Below are 14,025 nucleotides of genomic sequence, written 5' to 3'. Positions count from 1 at the left end.
GTCCAACAAACTGGAGCTGTGCTTACAGTGTAAGCAGCATTCAGCTTGCAAGTGAGGCTGGAGAAGGGCACCCTGCTGCAGCAGCTGGGGGTGGTTTGCAGCCACTAATGCCCAGCAGAGCCTCTCCTGCTCATGGGGCCTCTATGGAGCAGCCTTCAGGGAGGCCTGTTCTGACTGGGTTCCTTTGGCAGCTCCCTGTGAGAGACGACATGCTGCTGGCTTAAGGAATTCAAACCTATATAGGAGGGGAAAATGTTTGCCATGATTTTGTCAATCCAAGCACTCTGCACGTCTCAAAGAATGGAAGACAGATGCTTTATTTACTATTATTATTATTATTATTATTATTATTATTATTATTATTATCTGACATGGAAGGTAGTAATTTAAAAAAAAAAAGCATTGCAAACTGCCAATACTGGTAGTACGTAAAACCTGAAAAGTCACAGTGCAGTCCCAGCCTTTTGGCACAAACACATCTATTTGTGGAAGAGACATCTATTAAACGGAAGTAAAAAAAAAAAAAAAAGATGTGACCCGAACCACAGGAGCTGCCTGCACAGCAGTGCTCACTGCAGGTGCTGACCTGGGAGCAGAGACCCTTGCTGCCTGTCCACACTCAAAAATAAACATCCCACATCCCAGCCTGCTGCCTCTGGCTTTGTGAGCAGCTGGCAAGGACAGGGACCCTCGGCCCAGCATAGGCACCAGCCCCACAGGTTTGCTGCTGGGCAGCCCCAGGATTTTCAAGCCTGGCTTTCTACCTTCTAGTTTTGAGGGAGCATGAGGGAAGAAGGCCAGGGAGAAAACTGATTCAGGTCTGGACCGGTGATTTAGATGTCACCCCTTGCTCAGGGCACACGATAAAGTTAATGTGATCTCAGAGAGGCATCAACCCGGCCAACAACAACAACGATATTTTTCCATGCTGTTTCCACGTAATACAGTACATCTTGAAAGTGATGTTTCAGTTTTGTTCTGAATGTCCTCATTCTTGTGAAGTGAATTTATCTCCTAGGTATTATCCATGCGCACATCACGAACAATTTAACAAGGCTGGGATTTACCATACAGATGTTGTGTTTTTGTTTGTTTGTTCATTTGTTTTTCCCCCCCAATTTATTTATTTTTTAAACACTCCATGCAGTACTAACCAATAGCAGAAGGCTAATGTTTAATTATAATGCAATACAAAAATACATGCATTTCTTTAAAATGGGAAGTTGTATTAGCAGCTGGCACACAGCAGAGAATAATTGTGAAGAGTTTTTGAGGCACTGCAGAAATAAAGGTGTTGAAGCTCAAGTCTCTATTACTACTAAGTATGCATTCAGTTAAGGACCCCTACATCTTTATTTAGTCTCCAGTTATTTATTTATGCAATGATGCTCCTCTGGATTGAGTGCAATGACTTCTCTGTGTGTATGTGCTCTGTCCAGTTTCAGTCTGAACGCCTATTTATCTATTTTCCTCAAAAATGTTTTTTAACAACAGACATGGTAAAGGAAGGGTCTAAAAGAGTAAAAGAATGTTACGCATTATCTGAGCTGAGATGTTAAAGTCCTTGGAGGCAGAACCCTTTGCTTTAGCCTTTAGCTAATAGCAGCCTGCCTAAATGAGGTGTTTGTTCCTTGCAGCATTTCAGACTCTGTAATGACACAGATGCTGCAGAGACTGACTCGTCTTTGCACAGTGCCTGAGAGCTTTCACTTAAATATACTAATGAGTTCTTGCACTAATCACCTGCAGCTACCAGTGAGGACAGCCCTGCTATTGTGTGATTACCTCAGTGAAAGAAATAAGAGGTGTCAGGAACCTGCCACGCAGTAATGCAGACAAATTCATGATTTCCTTGTTAATAATGAAGAGGATGAGGCCATGGAGAAGGTACAGACCCCAGAGAAGGCTGAGGAGGCTTAGAGCTGTGGTCATTCCTGCTGCACTCAGATGAGGGATGTACACAAATAACATTGTGATAAAGAAACACCTTTTCCTCATTTTCCCTCTGGATAAAAATTATCCAACAAAGCTAATCACATTAGGCAAAAACAAATGAACAAACAAAAAAACATTCAGCAGAATTTCTTGTGCTGATGCCTTTGCAGATACCTGGACATTTGGCTTCAGAGTTCATATAGTCAGGAAATATTCCAAGTGATCTTTTAAACAACGATGAGAAAAAAAAATTAAAAAATTAAAATTAAGGAAAGGCTTTATCAGCAGTGGAACCTGAACCTCTTTGTAGATGTTGACAGTTTTGATGTAAATCCCAATGTAAAATTGACTGTGCTCACATTTTACACCATCCGAAGTATATGCAGAAAACTCATTATGTATGTATATGCAGGAAAGCTAAGTGCAGGACCCACACCCCATTGCAAATCAGAGCTGGAAGATGAGTGAAATGCCCGTACAGCAATCACTGCAAATTTCTCAAGGAAGGGCCTGATAAAAGGCCTTATAGCGAAACTGTAACAGAATTGTGCAGAGTGATATTTTTTCCCATTCAAGGCAGCACAATTTTTAATAATTACAGATTAGGAACTGTATTTCTTATGACCAAACATAAGTGTCCCTCAAGCAACAGCAACGGCAAGAAAGAACAGACTCAACATGACTCTTTAAGCTGTTGTTATATGTAAAGCTGTATTTGCATCACCGGTGCCTGGTGTAACTTAGTATCACCGAAATCTCTCTGAGGCCTAAAGTCTACCTGCTGCCTCTCAGGTGTCCCTGAAGGGTGCTGCCACCCCTTGATGTGTTCCACATTCTATTCATTTATTGTGGAATTTCCTTACCAATAAGAATTCTGCCTGTTCTGTGTAATTCAGGACTTGCAGTTGTCAAAGCCTGTTTCCGTCGCTTTGTGCTCAGCTTCACAGTTCAGGCACACTGAAATCCTGATCTTTGCTATCCTCTTATGAGGTCCTGGCAAACAGAAATGCTTGTTTCACTCTGGGAACCAGCTGTATCCCATACACCAATTAATTTATTTGGAGGAACGCCGTAGAGATCTATCAAGCTCAGGTTTCTTTATGTTTCTTCCGCCCGGGGTTTGTGAATTGTCCTCTGAAAGGTTTCTCATGGGGCTGCAAGCCGCACACCTATCTCACCTGCCTACAGGCTCTAGCAGTGGTGCAAGCCTGTAGACAGTGGCATTACAGCCTGGGTGGGATGGGTTGGAGTCGTGCTGCATTCACCTGCTTCACGCTGTGCTGCGGCATACTCATGGCATCCTCGCACTGATCCCTGCCCTGCCAGAGGCCCACAGTGTGGCAGCAGGACCCTCTCTACTCTTCAACCCCACCTGCACACTACAGAGATGGAGCTCACTGCTATCAGGATGCAGAACATGCAATTTCAAAGCACATTTTTAAAAATCTCCACCATCAAGATAAGCTGCATATTTCCTTTTTTTTTTTTTTTTTTTTTTTTTTTTTTTGTAAGAAGACGAAAGCAATGACCATCAACAAAAATAAATTGCTAATGCTTTTCATTCAGAGTGGACTCTAATCCCTTATAAGGGCACCCAAGAGCCATTAACAGTAATTTTAAATGAAATATACCCGTGCTAGGTAAGTCTAACCAATCAACTCCTCAATTATACTGGCAGAAAGATGTATTCCAATTACCAAAGTACTTTCAAGTGAATTAAGGCTCCTTTCTGTACCGGCTGTGGAGGTCACTGAATGTTCCCATGAATCCTTGCATGTTTACATTAAAAAAGCACACCATGATCTTTGGCAAAGGCACTTGCTCTAGGTTAGTTCAGCTTTTGAGCTTGTTGCCATAAATACAATAGAAAACCAGCCAACCATTGCAAAAAAAAGTCAAGAATATCTTTCAATACTTTTCCTTCCATATCAGCAATTAATCAAAATTACATAGGAAAAGCTTTGTGAATGCGAAATAAAATTAAAAACCACAAAAGTGTAAATACTGATCATGCTTAATAAGCATAGTGTTCATGTTAGAAAGGAAGCTGGGTTTTGAAGGCCTGAATCATGCCCAATCCACGTGAAAACATGCACAGCTGGGACCTAAACATTGAGGCCTGCTCAGGCCACATCCACACGCAGCTGCTGGCCCTGGCTCCCATCTGCTTCCCCTCAGCCAGACACCACATGGGCTCCACAATGCTGTGAGTACCTGTTTATACTGTAATTATTCCGCAAGTCAACTGCTCGACCATTCCCACTACGGGCTTCCCAAACCATTAAGTACCTTGAGTGTGCAGAGATCCTCCTAGCACTTGAGGCTCATGCGCTACACGATGCCTCGATGTGACCAAATGAAGTCTGTCTTCAGGCTTTCTAGTAAGAAATGCGCTGTCTCCTCCTTTGGCAGTTGTTAGTTTGGTGATAACATGGTAACACTGTGTTAATTTAACAGGAATTCATGTATTTTTACATTTAAATGCTCACCGAAATGACAAAATACAGCAAGCCAGAATATCTGCTCCTCAGAAGTGAGAATTCTTGAAGCTACCCTATGGTGCCAAGTAAAATGGCCTTATGGGCATGTGAGAAACAAGTGATGAGATCTGTTTTAGGGCTTGGTCTATGCCCCCAAAACTAGTCTTGGGCTGTAGGCACTCTGCAAATCAGATGACCCGAAAGCCAAGGAGCCTGCAACTCAACAGGAAAAGGCAGAAAATTCTCAAAGAAAGAGTGACTTTTATTTCAAGTTTTGAACTTGAAACTTGTGATTACACATATTTTGTTGTCCTTCATGCCTACTCACAAATTGGCAGAGCTGGGCATCTGTGAGAGCTCGTATGATGCATTTGTGGTCCTCAGCACCAGCCAAAGAGTGCAAAGGGGCAAGTGCCAGCCCCATGCAGTTCCACGTGGGTGCGGGCAAGGCTGACATCTACCCTGGCAGCGGAGCCAGCAGTGGGGCAGGCTGGGATTGCTCCTGTTTGTACTCAGTCACCCCCAGATTTACCTTGTGTCCAAAATGTCCCCATGGTGCTCTGGCAAGGGGAGCATTTTCTCCTCGCTGGCTCCTGACTGCTAGGAATATAGCAACGTGCAGGTCACGTTGTTTAGTAACCACTGGTGGCAGTGTGCGGCCTCTTTGCACGTCAGCAGCCACCATTTCGGAGCCCTCACCCACTGCAGTGCTGTGCTGGCACTACCCCAGGAGCAAACACAGCAGGTGAGCACACAACTAAAGGCAATAAAAGTGGATATTCAGAAATTGAGTCTACATAGGCAATTTGATTGGGACCTGTCAGCCCTGTGCATTCTTCAAAACCACACAAAGATGAAACTCAGACCAGAGCCTTTAGCTCTTTATCAACTGCTTTAACTGCTTTGATCTTCCTTTTTTTTTTTTTTTTTTTTTTTTTTTTTTTTTTTTTTTTCCCCCAGACCTTTAAGAGTTGTTTGGGTATTTGGTGAATCCCTTCAGGAATAAGTCTACGCAGGTGAATAATTCCCTTTTCAGTGTTTTCAGCGCTAGAAAAGCTGTTGGTCTCTGAGGGAAAAGCCTTGGAAAAATGCTGGGAAAGGGGATGCAAGAAAACTTGCAGAAATCACATCACTGATATTACTTCACTTCCAGGAAGTACTGTTGGCTTTGGATCACCAAAATCCCTTCCAGTGATCCATCCACTGAGAATTTTCAGAGGTAAAGACCTCATCAATGACGTCTTGGAACCCTTGGTAGAAGTGGATCAGGTCATAGAATCATAGAATGGCTGGGGCTGGAGCTGGATGCAGTATTCCAGGTGGGGTCTCGGAAAGATGGAGTAAAGGGGAAGAAAAACCTCCCTCACCCTGCTGGCCATTCTGCTTTTTGTGCAGCCCGGGATATCACTGGCTTTCTGGTCTGCAAGCACACACTGCTAGCTCATGTCCAATTTTTCATCCACCAGAACCCCCAAGTCCTTCTCCAAAGGGCTGCTCTCAATGAGTTCTCCCAGTCTGTACTCATGTCTGGGATTGCCCCAACCCAAGTGCAGCACCCTGCACTTGGCATTGTTGATATACGGACCCCTGAGGGGCCCCTTCTGACTGATGAACACTTACACTTGAACATTGAGCCACTGACAGCAACTCTGTGCAGCACTAAAGTGTTATTATTTTGGAAAAAAGAAATGCTGAATCAGAGTCCAAGTTTAAAAATAATAAAGAAATGAGTCTGTGTAGAAAGGCTTTTTATTTAAAAAAAAAAATTTCAAATTTTTGAAATACAGTGTAAAGTACAACATAGAATTATGTCTGCAAGTCAGCTTATGCATATCATGCCAGTTATTTACATGTAGGTATATACAGAGTGCAGATAATTATTGAAACCACACTACAAAATAAACAGAGAGTTCAATAAGATAATTTAGTAGGACTTTATTAAATATATATATAGTTATTGATTGTATATACTTTCCTATTAAAATACCATATAGTTTCTAAGGTAACCCCTATAAACTCTAATACCTCTAAAATTGTCATAAATATGCTTGAAAAATCAAAGGTGTCTATCTGTCCTGTTCAGCTGCTTTGCCCTTTGCTCTAACAGAAACTCTCGTAGTGCTGAGATCATTATGCAGCCTCTAGTGCCAGAACTTTATGACAATTATTGATACAACACTTGCGAAAAGATCAGTTGCAGAATAGCTTTCAGCTGAGACGTCCAAGGGTTGAAGCACCATTCTCTATACTTAACACAGATTATCCTATGGCTTATTAAATACTGCCACATACAGGACAAGAAAAACAATGCTATTATCTTCAGTGACTGAATTACAACATTGTATTAGTAGCTGTTTGGATACCAAGCACCTTATTAAAACAAAACAAAGCAAACTCCCAAAGCCCTTGCAAAATCCTATGCAAAAAGAGACCTCCCGACTTGTACTGATAGAGCCTGATCAACAGTCTGACTTTTGCACCAACAGTAACTGGAAGGGCTGCATCAGCAGTGGCTGTCAGGGCTGCATGACCACAAAGAGTGGAACTGAACCTTGCTTAGTTTGATCTCTGGTAACTGAATGATTCAGATAAGGCACTCTGATGAACAACAAAAACAACAAAAGGATAATGCCAAGACATATCACATGTTTTCCCATTAACAGAATATTCCATTTATATTACATTTACTGTATGGGGGCTTCTGGCCAGCGAAACCTCACTATAATTTGCCAAGGGTCTACCTTTGTGCTCACTAGAGCTCTGAGAGTTTCCATCAGTCGAGAAGATCCACCCCAGCCTGAGGATAAGCTTTCTTACTGGGCTTTCTCTTCTTGCTACTCAATGCAAAATTGTACCAACTGCTGCCTTAGGAAAGGAAGTATTAGGAACAACAGGTTTTTGGGGTTCATCATTTATTCTGATCCAACCTTATTAACTAGAAAATAGACCAGTGGGGAAATGTAACAAAAAGCCAATTACTACCATATAATGCTTTTTTGTTGTTGTAACTATTGTTCTGAACTGCTGAATTTTGCATCCTTTTCTCTTCCTAACATATCTTTCCTAAAGGCATATTAAAATGAATTCAATTACAGGCAAATAATAGAGATTATCAACAGAAAATATATAAAAGTTAAATAAGTTACTATTACTATCATAGAGTAGACTGGTCAGCAAATCTGTGCGTCATTTTTTTCCAGAAATAATCGAACAAATGAACTTTATAGATTAGTTAGGGACTTAAGTGATATCTATGGTTTAATTTAAGAGTTTTGTTACATAGTATTCTAAATGCCAAAATATGGCAAGGACATTTTAATACTGAACTCATAGGAATTACACAAAAAATATTTTTTCATCTTTATCATTAATAAAAAGTGTGAATATATAATATAATATACTTTACATATTTATCATACAATATATCAGTCCTTCACACTATTAATTTGATTCATGCTGTACTGCAACATGTACCACAAGTTTAACATAGAAAAAACATGGCTAATTACTTAAGTGGTGGGTATTTTCACAAGACAAACAGCAATCACAACATGTTATCTACCTCAAATTCTACAGTGATATTCTGAGAAAACTGCTATATCCTTTTAGGAAGGATAATTAAAAAAAAAAAAAACTATAATAAAATTAAACTTTGCTTGTAGAGTGACTCTGACTTTCACAAAAAATAGTAAATCAATCCTATGAACTAATTTAGTTCAGCTTGCCTAACTTGCTGGTAAGGCACTATCTCAGTATTATATCGTCATTTAATTTTTACATGGATTTCTGATCCTTTACAAATATTAGAAGGGATTTTTGGCCAGGGCTGAGAGTCTTGTCAGTAGACAAGCCTTGGTGCTGCACTCTTCCCCCATTCCAGTCAGTGAGCACCCAGGTACGTAACTTTCCAGTTCACTGTACAGCTTCTCCTGGAGATAAACTCCCTCTTGGAAAGTCAGGGAAGAGCAGAGGCATCTACAACGCAGCAGTGGAATGATACAGAAAGTGCTTGTTATGTACCGCAGTAGAGAGAAACAGAATAACCCTACTTTCCATTGATACTAAGTGTAATCAAGCATGGGAGGAACATTTCCAGATGAAAATAACATTTTAAAGCTAAGCTACTTTAAAATTATTTCGGTGATCACCATGGCTGGTTCAACAGAATAAGAGCCTTGAAAAGTGCACAGTCTTAAAGAGGAAAAGATAGATTTGTTTTGTGAGTAGCAGAATGAATGAGATCCCTTTCTCATGAAACCGCCTTCTGCAACTGACTTGTGTGTCTAATGTAAGATGAATGCACGGCAAAAGACACACCACCTCTCTACAGGGATTCCTCCTTCTACAACCTTTCCCTCAATGCTTACAGGCTCTACTTAATCTGTAACTGAACCTTTCATTTTTATGATTTTTTATATGAACTGAGCATCTTTGAGTCTTCTAGCTTGCAGTCAGATTGGCTGGTTTCAAAACATCCTGTTGCAGAATATCCAAACACATGCAAACGTTGTGAGGTTACCTACAATTAGTCTTCTCCTGCTCTCTCTTTTCATTTTGTTTTTGATTTACTCAGACTAAAGCAAAGCAAGTAAGAGCACGCATTTTCTGTTTCACCGTTCCTCAAGAATTTCACAACAATCAAATTCCTCGTAAGAGGCACGAGGGGTCAGAAAAGGATGTTAAACAAAGGTCAGTTTGCCTGGTGCAATTGATAGACCCAGACCACTGCATTTCTCCATGTGGGTGAGGCACGTGCAGGGCCTGGAACCTCTGCTCACAGCTCTGTCTCCCTTTCTACTCCTCTTCCCCTGCAGCAGCATTCTCCTGAGCAGTTCAACAGAGGGAAGCCTTTTGGCACCCTGCAATTTTTGGATTGTGAAATAACAGTAAAAATACAACGAAACCCATGTTGATCTGAGGGCAACAGCAGCTGCAGGCATAGCTTACACAAACAAATGTTGGCTTGCATTAAAAATAAGGCTCAGTCTGGTGAAAAAGTCCTTCTCTTCACTTCCCTTCACGCTCTGGGAAAATCTGACAAGCACACGTGTGTGCCTCCACTGCCTGCGATGAACCCTTCATCACAATGTACTGAATACAGCCTGGTCTTAAGGTGAGGGAAAACATGATTTGGGACCTAATAAAACTGTTTAGGGTGAAGAAAGAACCCAGATCAGTCAGTCACTAATTCAAGGGGTCTCTCCTCAACTGCCTTACCCACACTGGCCTGGCTTACTGCCACAGACCTCCCCTCTGAAACGCCACACCATTCTTGAAAGGATGTTCTTCCAGTCTCTCCACTTTCCTGAGTGCCACTTGATACTTCAACTAGTGAGAAGGATCCTGCAGGCTTTTGCCACCAGCCTGAATTCCAACATGGATTTTTTTTTCAGAAATCATGCGCTATACACAAGTAAAGAAGGTTCTGATGTGCTTCTTAATATTGGCAATAAATCTGTTTTTTAATTTAAACCCCCAAAAGGCTTAGAAAATAAGCAACTGGTAGATTACTGGTGCTTTTAGTCCTAGCAAAAGTTCTTCCTAAAACATTCTGGAAGCAGTGTACATCTTATAAATCAGCAGAAGTTTATATACTGATTACTGTTATTGAACAAAGAACTAAGACTGAATAGGTCTATGAAACAGTGGATTCCTTCTGTGCCACTAATGCTGAAAAGCTAGTAATATGACGCTTATGTATCTTGGTTTTCAACAGGCCATGGTAACTAGCCAAGTAAACACTGCATGTTTTCCCTCAAGGTGTAAAAGAAAGAGGTTCAAATTTAGGAAGCTGCTTATATCTTCTTTTCTTTTTTTTTCTTTTTTTTTTTCCAGGCCCACCAAGAGCAAACAATGGGTATTTACAAAATCTTTATCAACCAAGGTTATTTTATTTTATTTTTTTTTCATTTTTTTTTTAATCCCATGTAACGGAGGAACATTTGCCAAATAATTTAGTGGAAGTCAGAAGTAATAATGCTAAGTACTTTTGTCTTATTTGAAATGGAAAAAAAAACTTGAAAAGGACTTAGTTACTTTTTATCTAAGGTTTCAAAACATATTGCTGCTTTTCATTGCTCACTTCATATCTACCCATCATTCCAGATTGAGTATTTCCTTGTTTTCTACTGCTGTTGCTCTGAGATACACCGAGAGTATCTTCCACCTGACTGCTATTACAGAAATACTAGTTATTATTATTCTTATTTATATTGATATAGAAAGGAGAAAATAAATCTAAGAAGTACTTGAATGAAACATTCATTAAACACATCACATTTTGAATGAGCACTTACTGCTCAGGCAGTGTATAATCTGATTTCATTATCAGTTACATAAATTCTATAACATATTGTAATCTCAGTGACTAACAAGTTCAAACTTCTGATTTATGGAAGACTCATTTCTTATTTGAAATGATTAGGACTAATCTCAGAATCGATTTTTCTATGGGAGCATTCAGATCACAATAGAAACATTACTTACATTAGGAAAAAACCCACAATTTTTCATATTAAAAGAAACAGATTGTAAGAAATGTCACAGAGTGCATTGCCTCTAAATTTCACACTTCTCTGAGCAACATCCGAGAACCTGAAGGTCTGCAGCTAAATGGCAACTTTTTAAATTTTATTTCTGTAGTGTTCCTTACCCATAAAAGAAGAACAGAACAACCTTTTGCAAACAATGGAAGTTATTTAAACAGAGTACCGTCTTCAGTACAGTAACTGTTAACTGTTTCATTACATTCTGTTCCGTTGATAGGGAGCTATATAACCTGCAGCTGCAGTATCTGAAGGAAATCTACCACGCTCAGCTAACGGGCTGATCCCATATCTGTGTCAGATAAAAATCATAGTGCTTATTATTTGTTACCATGGATACCATGAAGATATTGCTGTCCACTGAAGATTACTAGAGGAAGACAACGTAATTCTCAGGAACGAGTCCTGTTTTGCCTTCGTAAGTTGCTTTTAACCAGCCTGGTTCTACTGATGGATACACTGTAAAAAAACAACCAAACAAAACATATTTACAATAAATTAAGACAGTTAAAAGACCCTACATGTTTCGTATATTTATTTAAACAGCTTTTATTCAACAGCAATATAATAATCAAGGCCAAAGCCGAGAGCTGGAAATGGAATTACATTCTCTTATCTTGTGGGTACCATTCATTTTTTTTTTATTTATTATTATTTGTTGGCTGGTTTGTTTTTCATGTAAACAAAGAATGTAAAACATCTTACCATTGGAAAATATTGCCCCCTGTGGGAAAGACAGCTCATGACTATGCTCAGCCTTACAGGAATACATGGCTTTTGCTTGCCTGAAAGAAAATGAAATATATATAGGTTTGAAAAAATAAGGAAAAATGTATGAAAAAATGGAGTGAAAACCTAGGAAGTGTAGGAATAATAAGCTGCACAAATACATAATGATAACAACTAGTTACACATTAGTTCAGAGGAGCAGAATTATAGCAGACAATAACTCCTGGCTTACTGCAGTTATCAAGTGTGTTATTAAAGAAAATAGATCAACATTCTACTTGAAATTTAAACAGGAATACAATAACATTAAAAAAAAACAACAAACACTTTTGTTCTAGTTGAAACTGTACTTCAAACATATATAAACTGAGCAAATTCCTTGAAGCAAGATATGGACTGCCTGAAGAGAATTTCAAAGAGATCATCAAGTTATTAAAGGTCTAATGACATGGTTTGTGAGAAAATACAGTTGATTAGTCTACAGGAGAAAATAACAAATATAAGGCAAATATTGGACTAAAAAGAGTAATGTGTCCTCCAGGCTGACTGTGAAAGAGATATAAATTGATTTAAATTGCAGCATGGGGGATCTAGATTAGGTACTTGGAGTGGATTACAGCTTCGGCCACCTCAGATGTCCATAAATAAACTTTGTGTCTAGCTCAGCCGGCTCTCAAGGCCTGGGTTCTGCTATGGTAAATGACTACTTGAGAGTGCAAGGGATGGCTCTCCAGGTGCCACTGCCCTTAGCGAAACCTTCAATTAAATATTTTCTCAAATAGAACCTGGCATGAAGAGACCTAAATGTAGACAGCTACGTTTATCTCTTCATTTATAGCTGTAAAAACCTACTCTTGGTCAGAATAGCAAACCACTGGAACTGCTAAGATGCTAAGAATTAGAGGATCTCTGAATTGAAGAATTCTAATTACTAAAGATTCATTAATAAATAAATAAATAAATAAATAATAATAAAAAAAAGCAGCACTATTCAGACATCTGTATAAGAACTATTTAGATACTATTTAGATATGATTTGATTTGATTTGATTACAGAGCAGGACAGATTATCAGTCACCTGGTGATATGGCTTCTAGCACCATGCTTCTAGAAAGCACAAAATGAGGGACTGAACATAAAGATGTGTTGCTTAAGAGTTCTCACTAGATTCCTGTGCTTTACGTATAACAGTAATACCTTGACTTTAATTTATATACTGGAAGCAATTTTTGTATGACCCACCAGTTTTTCTGAGTTTCTTTAACCTTATCGGAAAACCACATTATGCCAAGCAAAGACGAACCTGTAGATTATTTCACCTTTGTGTGATGGAATAGGGGGCTACCAGGTCAGCTTTCCTTCCAGCCAGCATTTATCTCAATGACCTAGTATGTGACCTTTGGTGAAATTTTAAGTTTTTGGCGTACTTTTTGAGAAAGCGTATATGCAAGTGACCTGTAATCTATTCTGTCTTTCCTCCCACAACAGTGAGATAACTGAGTCATACATCATATGAATGATAGTGCCTTATCATAAGCCTTAGTGTAAGGAAAAGACTGTTTTATTTGTGTACTGCCACTGGGCCATGGCTCCTCACTTTGGAAGTTCCACACTAACCAGGGGAGACAGACTGGGACATTTCTTAAAGGGCGCAGAGAGCATCCCTCTACCCTGGCCTTACACCCTGGAGCCAATCAAGACTATCACGTCGTGATTAATCCGAATCTCTAAAAAGGTATGAAAGGGGATGCACGTGTGAGCTTTCAAGAAATGATCTAGTAAATCCTCTCCATGATTTACAAATACTTCCTCTGTTTTGTATCATAAAAACACTACTGTGGTGTGCTGCTACCACATGATTTACATACCACATGATTTAACATACTGTGTAATGAGAAAGGGCATGCAAAATATCAATTATGTCTTGGGACTACAAGGCCATCATATGGGGTTATGTTTTTGGATACTATTGGTTTACTTTGGTGGGGGAGAGAAAGAGAACCAGTTCTAAGCAATGTGTATATACATAAAGCCAGTAATTCCACTTGACCTCAATATCACAAACTACTTCTTGTGTCTTTTTAATTTAGATACAACAAAAATTATCACAAAAAATATTTACTGCCACCACACAACATCCACTTTATATCCACTCTCATTTCTAGAGAAGAAATGAAACCATCAGTTCCTGCATAGGCAAAAAAATTAATTGTGCTCTCCTTTAAACACCAGCATTAATATTCCAACAGGAAGTACAGTTACTGGTTCTGACTGGGACCCTGATCTTACATAGACTCAAGGACTATATATTCACCATGAAATACAGTCACTGCTAT

At 39.4% G+C, this 14,025-nt stretch overlaps 1 protein-coding gene and 1 long non-coding RNA gene across 4 annotated transcripts in view; one reads left to right on the top strand and one right to left on the bottom strand.

Annotated features, from left to right (window-relative positions):
* The window catches only part of LOC137849814 (uncharacterized), a 313,574-nt gene that overhangs the window by 51,638 nt on the left and 247,911 nt on the right, over positions 1-14,025 (top strand). The gene's annotated exons all lie outside the window — the stretch shown is intronic.
* The window catches only part of ARHGAP42 (Rho GTPase activating protein 42), a 168,800-nt gene continuing 160,921 nt past the window's right edge, over positions 6,147-14,025 (bottom strand). For all 3 annotated transcript variants that reach the window (XM_068669745.1, XM_068669762.1, XM_068669753.1), the window contains 2 exons: positions 11,666-11,745; positions 6,147-11,419 (listed from right to left, as the gene is read on the bottom strand). In XM_068669745.1, the coding sequence (XP_068525846.1) occupies positions 11,331-11,419; positions 11,666-11,745 (169 nt within the window). In that variant the 3' untranslated portion in view covers positions 6,147-11,330. The remainder of the gene's footprint in view (positions 11,420-11,665; positions 11,746-14,025) is intronic.

Source organism: Anas acuta, chromosome 1 (assembly GCF_963932015.1).
Source record: "Anas acuta chromosome 1, bAnaAcu1.1, whole genome shotgun sequence".
NCBI lineage: Eukaryota > Metazoa > Chordata > Aves > Anseriformes > Anatidae > Anas > Anas acuta.
This window is presented reverse-complemented; position numbering and strand designations above follow the sequence as displayed.